Source organism: Struthio camelus, chromosome 14 (assembly GCF_040807025.1).
Source record: "Struthio camelus isolate bStrCam1 chromosome 14, bStrCam1.hap1, whole genome shotgun sequence".
In the NCBI taxonomy this organism is placed as follows: Eukaryota; Metazoa; Chordata; class Aves; order Struthioniformes; family Struthionidae; genus Struthio; species Struthio camelus.
This window is the reverse complement of record NC_090955.1, coordinates 7,054,899-7,066,661: the sequence shown is the minus strand read 5'-3', so window position 1 is coordinate 7,066,661 and position 11,763 is coordinate 7,054,899. Positions and strand designations below refer to the sequence as shown.

The following is an 11,763-nucleotide window of genomic DNA, read 5'->3' as shown; positions in this document are numbered from 1 at the left end:
AGTTCCTGGCGCGGGGCACGCTCAGCCGCCCGGCCAAAGCAGCCGCCGAGGTTCAGCCGTGGGAGAGCTGCCCGGGAAAAACGCAGCCTTCTTCCCCGTCGGCGCCTGCCCCTCGCCCCGGGTCCCCGGGGCCCGCGCGGACCGGCCCCTCGCGCCCTCCGCGCCGCCAGGCGTGCCGAGCGGGTCGCTGGCTCCTCGGCGGTGCCCCGTTAGCCCTTTTGCGGCGCTTTTAAAGCTTTTTTTTTTTTTTTTTAAACTCGAAAAATATTCCCCCAAACGCTTGAAAAAAAAAAAAAGAAAAGGCAGCGAAACCTGCAGTTCGTCATCCGCAACGCGGCCGCTGCCCGGAGACTTTTTTTTTAAACCGGTTTAGAAACTTTTATCGCGCTTAACTGCGTGACCTCGCTGCCCCAAAACAACACTGGAGAATGTGCTTTTGTACCTGAGCGTTTGCTACTAAATCATTCACCGAGCGCTTTTTCGTCCTACCCTAGCAGGTTTTTGAAATATCAACAGCCCGCGCCGCATAAAGTTGACGCTAATAATTCTGCCGGCAACAACGACGACGGTAATTTTTCCTTTCTCCCTGTTAAAAGCGGCCTTTGTGACATGAAGCTGGGCACAGGTACTTTCACAAAAAAAAAAAAAAAAAAGGTATTTTATTATTCTTAGCAATATTCACCTTGAAGGAATATGAGGAAAGCATACACTTTTTACAGACAATATATAAACATGTTGTACATAATTAACAATAACTTAGTTCACTAATCCAAAAATAAGCAAAATAAAAAAAAATTAAAAACAGAAAATACTGCAGAATTTTTTTATGCTGATACAAGTACAAAATAATTTAAATCTCGACTGCCGTTGTCTATGCTGCAGTGACTGACAATATATTGCACTTTGTCAACTGTATCAGTAATCCCTGTCTTCCACCCACATCCCTTCCCCGCCCCCTGCCCCAATCCTACAGAAATTTGAGTCGGGTACAAATAACGTACAACTGTACCATTGTAAAGGTAAAAAGTAAAAAGGACCCAATTTTTTACCTCAGTAGATTAAAAATTCTTATGATTTCTCCCAACCAATTTTGTTTCCCGTTTATTTCCACTTCTTTACAAAGTGCACCTATATGCCTACGCAGACCAGAAAAAGGAGGAAAGCAGGATATTCCGTGGCTGCTTGGTCCTTAGTTCATTATCAAATATTTGAATTAGATATTTAGAAAAAAACAAAATGTACATCCACTGTTATTTGTTTCGTTGTGTTTTTTTTTTCTTTAAAGCAGGACTTCTTTTGCAGTAAAGATACAATTGGCTTGATCCAAAAAAAAAAAAAAAAAGAGTAACCCCAACAACAAAAAAAGTTAAAAAGTTAAAAAAAAATAAAATAAGAAGCTTGTCACAGAGTTAAGCTTACGTGGTTTACATTATCAAACCCCTCTGCTCATTGGGGCATTTTCATCAGAAGTATAGCTAAATATGTACATTGTATGTTATAGTGGAGCTTGTGTTCACGAGAGGCATCAGATCATAACAATCAATAGAATACACTTCACATTGGCAATAGCTTTGTTTTCGGTCGTTTACGTACAATATGGTTTAATAACGGGGGATTTCTTTTTTTCCCTCTCTCTCCTTTTTTTTTTTGTTGGTTTTTTTTTTTTTTCCTATAAAACGCGCTACGGAAAACGGACGTTCCCCTAAGAACGGTGCTTTCCCTCGTCTCATCAGCTGTCGCTGCGTCTGGGATTTGACGGATGTGTGAAGCTCAAACTGATTGTCTCTCCCTTTCCCCTCTCCAGTGATCTCAGCCTCGTTTCTGCCCTTCCTCCCTGTGAAGTCCACCGGGGCCTGGCCGCCTGAGACAGCACACGCGCGGGCTGGCTGCGTGGGGACGTGGTGGCCACACTGCCGTAAGTTTACCCAAGCAGCTAAGCTGCTTTTTTTTTTTTTTTTTTAAGCGACAGCTGCCAACACAACAGAACAAAATGCTTCAACCTCCAAAGTCTGCGCGCTGGATGTTTTTATGCCCTGCGATGGTTTCTGCTGCGCTAGAAGTTAGCTGCGACGCAGACTGGTGAATGCCGGTATCTCGCCCCTCGCTAGTGCAGGATTGCCTTCCCACGAGTCTCTTCCCAACAGTTTGTCCGATCTAGCTGTCTGTTCTGAGGAACAATAGGGCATTTGGGAGGGGGGACTGTTTTTTTTTTAATAAATCTTTCATGTTAGGGAAAAGAACGAAGAAATTGCGTCAAAGTAATCACCATCTTGGGCACATTAAAATCCCGCATTACACCTAAATTTTTGCTTTATTTCTTTTTTTTTCTCTCTCTCTCCTTCTCCCCTTCCTAGCAGATACTTTGGTATGAAAGACAGATGAAGTTAATCCAGTCCCCCCCTCCCCTTGTTATGAAGCCAGGTTTTCTTGCAGGGTGGCGATTCCAAACAACAGCACAAAAACATGCAATCAGAGGGGTTGAGGCGTTTTGTGGAAAACATGAGCAAAATAAATATGACTTTGTGTCTGATTTCATATTAAAAATTAAGTTTTTATAAAGATGTCCTTTTTTCTTTTTTTTCCCCTCCCCAGACAAAGTCCACGATAGAAATCCAGCATGTGTGGCTTCCAGTGAGCCGATTCCATCCTGGGAGGCTGCTAGTATCTCTTTACAATATTCACAGTAATACCAAAGAGAGAAAGAAAAGCCAGTTCCAGCCTCTTCCTTCAGCTTCTGCCACCTTTTGCTTTCTGCTGGACCATTTCTCATCGAACAGGCGAGTTCTTCTTTTTCCTTATACCTGAGGGGGCAAAGTGCATTACAGGCACCACTATGCGTTTCTGCAGAAGACCCATCGTTTGCAAGGTTTTAGTCCAGCATTAAGAGTTAAACCACATGGGAGCAGAGATCTCCTTTTGCCATCCCTACGTTCTCCTCTTGGCAGAACCTTTTCTTACTTGGTGTTGTCTTAGGCAAAGCCCCAAGGTCTTAATCTCTGGGTGGTTCTCTCGGTCATCGGGTTTTATCCCATGGCTGTAACCATGCTGGATGGGTGTGGATGTCCGAATGAGATGCTGGAAGATGGGTGGATGGGGGTAGGTGTTGGTAGGATGTGTCCAGAGTGGCTGAAAGGTGGCAAATGCCCCATGGGCGCCATGTGACTAGCAAGGGCAGCAGCGCTGAAGGGAGACGATTTCTCCTGCATGCACTTGGACAGTTCCTCAAAGCACTCGGAGCCTTTCTTGCTTTTCTTTGATTTGTTGGACATTTTCCTATTCCTGGTCTGAATTCCTTCCTTTTTCATGGTCAGAGGCCTGTTCACCTGCAAGAAATGAGAAAATCAGGCTCATGCAGACAAAATGACCTTATTGTGCAAAAATGAAAATATTTGGACAGCCCCCATGTGTTTTTCCTGGATGGAGACCTTTTTCTGGCCAAAAAAAATGGTGTTTCGCTCTGCAGAACTTGTTTATATTGATTTGTTTAATAAAACCACACACACAAAACAACCCCTAGACATGAAAAACAAATTGAACTGAATTTGGCAGCTGAGGACTCTCTTTCCCGTAGGCTTACCCCCAGTCCTCATTCATTTCCTAATAGAAGAGATCAAACTAGGAGGCACACGTTGACCCAAATTCACTCCTAAGAGAAGAGCAATCTTGTACCAGTAACCTCTGTTCCTTACAGTTTAAATAACGTTCCCATATGTCAAGTGATTCCTGCTTAGGTTTAATTTCTTTTTAAAAATTTTAAAAAAGCCTTAGATATAATTGTTTCTTAAGAAAATCAACACGAAGATGCCCTATTGGGATTAATTTTTGCACAGAGCGCATTTCAAACGGCCTCTATGTTTCTGGAGGGCAACCGCACACAAAACGTGCTTAGTTAAAACCAAGTGTTGTAACTCTATTTTGCTTGATTTGCCCAAGCGTTAGAAGCCAAGCTAATACATTGTAATGTCACTGAACTTAGCATCACTATGCCTACAAAGAATGGCTGTCACTTCCCAGGGGAACCTTAGAGACGGGGGAAGGAATAAAACAACAACCAAAACCCTGAAACCAATAAAAGCCTAGTGTACACCATGCAGTTAAGACATCAATCGCAGCTAGGCAAGCAGCGACACATGAGACGAGCAAATACTCACATTGTGCAATTTATAGTAGAGTCCGCAGGCATTGCAAACTGGGTCCCCGTTTGCATTACGTCGCCATAAGGTCGTGGTGGTTGTCTGACAGTTGGCACAACAAGTCCCTGCTCTCCTAGCCGCTGACTAACCAAAAGAAAAAGAAAATTAATAACGTACTGGCAGGAGGAGGGAGATCAGAGGAAAGGTCAGGTTGGGCTCAGCATTGAGGTTGGGTAGAACTAATCCCAAGATTTTACAGAGCATCAAGGCTGAAGGAAAGCGCCTATCAGTTTTACATTTTGTTGCCGTTGGGTTTTTGTTTAAATGCAAGTATTCTCCTATGCTGACTGCAGCTCCAAGCCCCCTGGCACCATGTGCGCCGGGGAAGTAGGGAGGGAAACAATGCAGCTCTTTTTAACTCTCCAAACACAAAAATTTGGCGGGGGGAAGGACATCTGACTCGTGCGAGTCTTCCCTTTGCAGGACCCTAGAAAGCGTCGTGAGAAGACATTTGCTTTTTTTTTTTCCCCCCCAATACCTACTTAGTTTATTCCAGTGTTGGGATTGGGTTTAAAAAGAGGGAATGATCTTAAAGAATGTGATTTTTCACCCCTACTCTGGCCCTTTAAAGATAGCTACAAAAGAAAACCAACTGCATTGCTTAACTGGGTGCAGTATTTATCAGAGCCATCACTGAAAATTCAGTTTCCATTTACAAGTGAAAGGGAGAAAACAAAACCGGCTCCAACTTTCTTTAAATATTTAGCAAACCAAATTTCATGCCTTGCAGCAATGATTCTGCTGACCCGTCTGCCGCCTCTGTCCCTACTCAGTTCTTACTCAGTTCCTTGGCTGACAAGCCCTCAAACAACCATCTTTAAAAAAAAAAAAAAAAAGACCTTTCTAATTCACATTGTTCTGCTGAATTGGAGGTGGGGGATGGGGGGGAAGGAAAAAATACCCAAAACATTCACCTACCCCCCAAAACCAGAATAGGAAAAGTAGAACAGCAGGCAGCGGCCTTTGTCTAGCGGCTCTTGCAACAGTTCCTTGTGCAAGGGTGATACTGTTGGAAGTGCTGAAGATGAACTGATTGCAGCCCATATTTTGGGAAGGAATTTCTCACTAGGAAGCTTTAGCCGTGCCTCTGGAAGTGGTCAGAATACAGTCCGATCTGTGCAATTGGATGAATGCGGAGGACTAAATATTTTCTTTTCTTAAATTAGCACAATTTACTTTCCGATGCATATCAATTGCATTAATTTCCCCGGGGCCTTGCTCCCTGGGTATTTTTGCGATTAGCCACAAGAGAGCCATAGGGTGAAGGGCCAGCGAGGCTGACGCGAATGCGCGGGGCATCTCGGGGAGCTGGCCGACAGCAGAGCGGCGAGGCAGCGGCTTTCCCAAAGGAGAACTTTGTGCGCGTCCCGGCCGGCCGGCTCCGCTGGGGAGCTGGCGCGGCTCGAAGCGCACGCTGACCCCGCTCGGCAAAGACGAGCGCCGGCTTCTGTTCTCTCTTGCTCCTGATTTACACCACGGCCCTATAACTGTCCCAAAGCTGATGGACAGCTCAGCAGCTTCAGGTGAGAACCTGGCCCTTGGAGACTCATATATTTTCGGTCCCTTACTCGCCTGTGAGAACAGGCCAAAGGTAGAAGGCAGGGGTCCCCCCTACTGTAAGTACACTCGTGCCACCCCAACACAGTTAGTGCCAGACCTCCAAACACGGACATTATTGATCTGATCGCTTTCCTATGGCTTGTCAGATGAACGAATTCCCAAAGATGACCATCTCCTCTCCCCTACAAACAAGCCAACTACAGTGGAAAAAAGGGGCAATAAACAAAGCCGGAAATCAATTTAAAAAAAAAAACATTTAAAAACAACAACTAAACTGGAAGCAAACCTCCCTAGTTCCCCCAAATCCCTCGCAGCAAGCTAAGTATAACAGTCTCCCAACACACTGGAAGGTGGAGACCTCTGTTTGCATATTTGAGATGGCTTAGTGATATTCAACTATGCTGCTTAACTCTATGGCCTGTCCCATTCAGACTGGAAAGCACTTGAGCCTGAGAGACGATAATGTTACACTGTTGTCTTAACATTTTTCTATATGTCAGTCACTTTAGAAGGCAAGTCATTAAGAAGCTTGCATAGTTGAAATTCTGACTCAGGACAGAAATCTTCTGTATCCCATCCCAGCAGTAGAGCAGTAACGCCAAATTTCTGCTCTCCGCTGCGCTCCCAGCCTCACTTAAACGTGCCCACGAAAGGCCAAGAGATTTAGGTACCATAAATCACAAAGCTCCAAAAAATATATTTATTATTCTTAGCATTTTACGCATTATTTGTGGAGTAGAGTGTATTAGAAATTTCAAAACAGCAAGCATGACTGGCAAGGCTTGCCTATAGAAACTCTCTAAAGCTTTTAGAGTCAGGAAACAGATACACAAAGTTTCCTTATCTTTAACGTACAGATATCCGGATAGGAAACTACTACCAGGAGCTTAGAAAGGACATTTTTTTTAAATCACTCAAATGAAAATACAAAGTATAGGTGACTCCATGGAAAAATAATAGGATTTTTTTTTAAAACAGTAGGGGATTGTCTGGGGAGGGAACCAATATTAATATTGCCAGAGAATATAAGAGTGAAAATTACTTCATGGCTTTTATACAAATAATTATTAAGTAGGGAGCAGTAGCTTTGACTCATCTGATTTGTTTTGCTTTTTAGAGCTGGAACTTTTTTTTTTTTTAGCACACGGTGGAGGACATTCACACTCCTAACCCTTTCAGTACCAGCGGGCTCCCAAAACGTCCCGAGAGGCCAAATGAACGAGGAATTAAATTAAAAGCTGTCATCTGAGGATAAACGGGGAGACGGATACGCGATACGCGGCACGGACTCCCGCCGGCGCAGCGGCTCGGCACGGCGGCACGCTTGCCGGCGGGGCGACCGCGCGCGGGAGAGCTGCCCCCGGGCACGGCAGTGACCTCCGCGCGACAGCCTCCCCCGGGCAGCGCGTCCCCGCTCCGCGCCGCGGCTGCGAAGGTGAGACACGTTATACTTCTGCCTGCGTGTGGTCCCCTTTGCTTCATTTATCCCCCAACCCAGCAGAGACGGAGACACCTACCAGCCTTCGTTTAGGTTTAATGAGAGGTCGGTTTTGACCATTCATTTTGTGGTAGAGCCCGCAGGCGTTACACAGGTAATGCCCGGTGCCGTCTCTTCTCCAGAGAGGGGTAGCAGTTGCTCCACAGTTCACACACTCTCTGCCTTCTAAATGGAAACACGAAGAAACCGGATTTCTTTCTTTAAAAACAAATTCACAAAAGCTTTTTGCATTGTCCTTTAGGCATTTTCCAGAAGTCAAAACAGTGTGTTAATTCAAGCACAATCAGACAGCAGTGACATCTACAGCACATGCAGCAAGGATCTTGGTGTTTCGAGAACGCCCAGGCTCCAGCGAGTATTTTATGTCATGATCGGCAAAAGGCAGCTCTCTCGGCAAGGTGAGAAAGAGTGACACTCTTATTGTGTCAGCTGAAAGTTATCGTTTCAGTAACGAGAACTCCCTTAATCTGCGCTGGGCACCGCTCCCCTCCCATCTCTGTTGCACTCCGAGGGTTGGATTGTGCGTTCTCCTGCCACAAATACACACGTGCACGTGCAAGCACACACACACAAACACACACACCTGAAAACGCACCGAATGTAAAAAAAAAAAAAAAAAGAAAAGAAAGAAAGAAAAAAAGAAAAAGGTTTTCTAGAACTAAATCTAAGCAAAAAGATCTCCCGTTCTGGGCTTTCTTTTTTGTTGCAAGCGCTACCGGATAAGAAAGTAAAGCTGAGCAGACTGGGAGTCGAGACAGAATGCCAAAGGCTCAGTTATGAATTTTGTTCTAAAGGCATAAAACTGCTGTAAACGCTGATCTGTAAGACAGTTCAGTTTCAGCAAGCACTCTGGAAATCACTGTAAAAAACAGGCTTTGAGTTCTTTTCTCTTTCTGTGATTTTTGAACAATACGGTTTGGATTTGGTAGGGAGCAGTTTACCTTATTACTGTTTCATTATTAGTTTTAGTAGTAGACATGGGAAGCACAGCACATGTGGAATGGCCCTATTAAAACCCAGCATGTAACTCCTAGATATCTATTTCTGCCTCAGAAAGCTTTCTGCTAAAAGTTCATTTGCCTCTGATGGTTCGAGGGCAGGTCTGCTTAATATAGAAATCTCTCTTAATATAGTTTATGCAAATCCTACAGTATTTAACTGCAGAGGAAATTCTTTTTTGCTAATAACTGAAGCAGGCCATGGCGAGTTCAGCGGGGCTTGCGTCTCCTTTAATCTAGGGAGTGGGTGGCTTTTAAACAACACAGTCTACAGTGAAAAATGAGGGGAGCTCTGCGGCGCTGCATTTGTAGCTTTTGTCCCTCCTAGGGCAGGAAGCTGCAGGAGTCATCGTGTCGTGAGTCTTAGTTTTCCTACAAAAACACTGAGTGGTCACGAACTTTCCCCAGTTCCTTGCACAGGGGGCTCCCTTACAGCAAAAAAAAAAAGCATAAAACAAAACAAAAAAGCCCCTTACTTCCCCAATCTAATAAAATCACTGGCAACTACAGGACAGAAATAAAAAAGCCATTCGAGATCCATTTATTCTCAGAGACCTGGCTCTCGAATCTGTTTCCAAAATCAGTGGGCTCAGGCTACTAATCGCCTTTACATATTTGCTGCATATATTAAAAAAATACGTCTACATAATAGCGACTGCATTTAAATAATAGGAAGAGGGAGAATGTGTTTTTCCCCTCAGAGGAGCCATTTGAAACAGAGCTGATGAGGTTGTAAAATATCTGATATTTTTGTTGCAAAACTCATAAAAGAGATCGCATTTCTAAATTACTGTCTGCTTTAAAAATAAATGCGTGTGGTGTATCCATAAGCTTATATGTGCACTGATATATAAAAATATACACACACGAGCATATATAGCCATTTTATTTTTAAAAGGTGCTCTAAACTCAGTCCCTATATGCAGTATTTCATTTCCTTCCACTGCTGAGGATGTTAAACCAGGAAGGCTCATAGAATTACACAAATTGTCTTAATTCATCGGTCTAGTTGTACAGCTGGTGTGATTTCAGAGCGAGATCAAAACTTCAGCAATCACATAATTTGCTGATTTAGGACTGCACTTTTAGGAAGAAACACAAGGAAGGGTTATGAACAGGGGGGAAATCTGCAGTCAGTTGTTAGCAAGCAGAGATGTGTCTGGTTCAGGAAAAAAAGGAGTCTTTTCTAGTTCGTGTTGGAATAAGTTAGCAATGACTGGGCACCTTAGTCTTTCGCACTGGTATGTAAACTATATTTGAACTTTTGCTCCTGTAAAATGTAAAGGAAATAAGGCCCTCTGCGATTTGAAGTGGACCGGCCGGGGAAGTTTCGCTTTCATCCTGGGCTGGGGCCTTCGTTCTTATTAATGAAGAGAGGCTAAAATTTTTGAGAGAGGGGAAAAAAAAAAATCTATGGCTAGAAACTCCCCACATGGGATCTGCGGGTGGGCAAGATCGGGCCTGAGCACCTCGGGTGGCTGAAGCCGGCCAGGGAGTGCTTTTTCTCCGAGCGAAACATTTTTCTCGGATAAACCCCTCTTTGTACAGCTCAGATCTGCCAGCTCTCTCTGCCCGGGTTCCTGTGTCCCTCGGCCCCAGCTGAGCAGCCGGGGGTCAGTGCCCTGGGGCTCAGCAGCCGCTCTGGACATTTTGGCACCCACAGAAGCTTGGTGCGAGCCCCCCTTTCCTACTTTAAAAAGCCAGAAAAGTGGGACCGAGCAGTCACCTGCCCTTCTGTCCCAAACAGAGCCGAAACCACCACCCAGCCCCACAGCTGCCTTCAACCTCACCCCCAAAGAGCAAGCAAAGCCAACTGCAACACGCACGCCCCCACACAGCACCCCGCAGAAGGGCCCCGACCTCGGCCCCTCCACCCCGGGGATGCACCCGCCAGGTGATGGGGCAGGCCAAGGGGTGCAGCACTTACCTGAACAGGATCTGGCCTTGCTTCGCGGCTTGGGGGTGAAGCTGGACGCGGGGCCCCCCAGGAAGCTGCCGGGGTGGAAGAGGCTGCTGCTGTAGTCGTGGGCGGCCGGCACGTAGGAAGGGTAGGTGGGGATGGGGTGGTGGGTGGAGGGCTGGGCCCCCATGCTGGCGAGGCTGCTGCGGAGCGGGCTGGCGCTCTCCATCTTCATCCCTTCCGACAGCGACACTTGGTACTTGATGCTGTCTTTGTCCTCCTGCCGGGCCCCGGCGGAGGATGACGGGGAGGCAGCGCTGGTGGAGTTGGGGTCCGGGGACACTTCCTTGGGAGGGGTGGGGGGGAAGCCGAAGAGGTGGGAGCCCGAGTGCGAGGCCGGCGTGAGCGAAGACACAGAGGCGGTGCTGGACGTGCTGCTGCCCGGGTACACCGAGATGGCCCCGGGCGCTCCGGCTGCAGAGGGGTGCAGGGGGGTCTTGGTGAAGGGGTTGACGGTCCAGGGGTTGTGGTGGTGGGCAGACAGTGCCGCCTTGCTGCTGTCCAGCCAAGGGATGCCGGGGCTGTGGATCAGATGAGGCCGGCACATTTGACTCCCCGTCAGGCGGGCTGTAGGAAAACAAGAGCGTTTGGGATCAGCGCGGGGCAGCTCAGCCCGGAGCGGCTCTGCGAAGTCCCCCAGCTCCCAGCCCGGCCATGGACAGAGATTTCATAACTCGGAGAAGAGTGGCCAGACTGGTGCAACAGCCCCTTCTCCCTGCCCCCTCCGAGGGGGACACCCACCAACCCGGAGAGGCTCTGAGAGCAAGAGATTGGGGGGGGGGGGAGACACCTGGGGGCAGAGGCACCCCCTCTCCTCCCACCCCGCTCCTCAAAATAAGCAGCAAACCCCTTTCTACTCCTAAAAACACCCTCAAATAAAATCCCTCGCCGATTTGAGCTGGTTTGTATTTTGCATCCGGGAAGTGGCCGTGTCTGAGAAGTTTTAGCCTGTGCACACACTATTTCCCCTTCCTCTCTCATCCCCCCCCGCCGCCCCTCCACCAGCGCTGCGTTACCTTTAGGGTTAAAATCCACCCGTGCTTCCCTTTCTATCCTGTTTTCTTCGATCTCCTTCCCCCCCCCGCCGCCCCGACCCACCGAAGCGGCCCCGGGTGAAACTCGTCGCCTCCGCAGAGGACATCCGCCGGGCGCACGGAAGAGCCCGGGCAGAGCAGGCGGGGAGCGGCGTGGGGAAGGGACAGGGGCGCAGAGCAGGGCAGAGGGGGCGGCTTTACCGTGTGCTTGGCTGTAGGAGACCCTGGCCCGGGCATGGGCAGAGTTGGCGTAGTAGGGGTTGCCTTGGGAGTCCAGGTGATTGAAGAAGACATCGACTTCGTCGGGAGGTAGGAGCTGCGCCGGTTCCATGTAGTTGTGCGGCAGGCCGGGGTGGTGGCTCTCGGGGTGCTGCCCGTTGAGCACGGCGTGGTGGGCCATCCAGCGGGGCTGGTCCGTGGCCACCTCCATCGCGGCCTCGGCCGTCCGCGGCCACCCGCCCCCGCGGCGCTCGGCGGGGGTCCGGCTCGGGGGGCTGCGGGGGCAGGCGGCGGCGGGGGG

At 47.8% G+C, this 11,763-nt stretch overlaps 1 protein-coding gene across 2 annotated transcripts; it reads right to left on the bottom strand.

Annotated features, from left to right (window-relative positions):
- Positions 1–632: 632 nt before the first annotated feature.
- GATA2 (GATA binding protein 2) lies at positions 633–11,679 on the bottom strand. Of its 2 annotated transcripts, none has more exons than XM_068907149.1 (5): positions 11,445–11,679; positions 10,177–10,776; positions 7,271–7,449; positions 4,152–4,277; positions 633–3,323 (listed from the first exon to the last, which is right to left on the bottom strand). In XM_068907149.1, exons 1-5 carry the CDS (start codon positions 11,671–11,673, stop codon positions 3,024–3,026), a joined length of 1,434 nt encoding a protein of 477 aa, XP_068763250.1. In that variant the 5' UTR covers positions 11,674–11,679; the 3' UTR covers positions 633–3,023. The 2 variants fall into 2 exon arrangements, with proteins under 2 accessions (XP_068763250.1, XP_068763252.1); XM_068907151.1 differs by having other exon boundaries at positions 7,271–7,416.
- Positions 11,680–11,763: the final 84 nt, after the last annotated feature.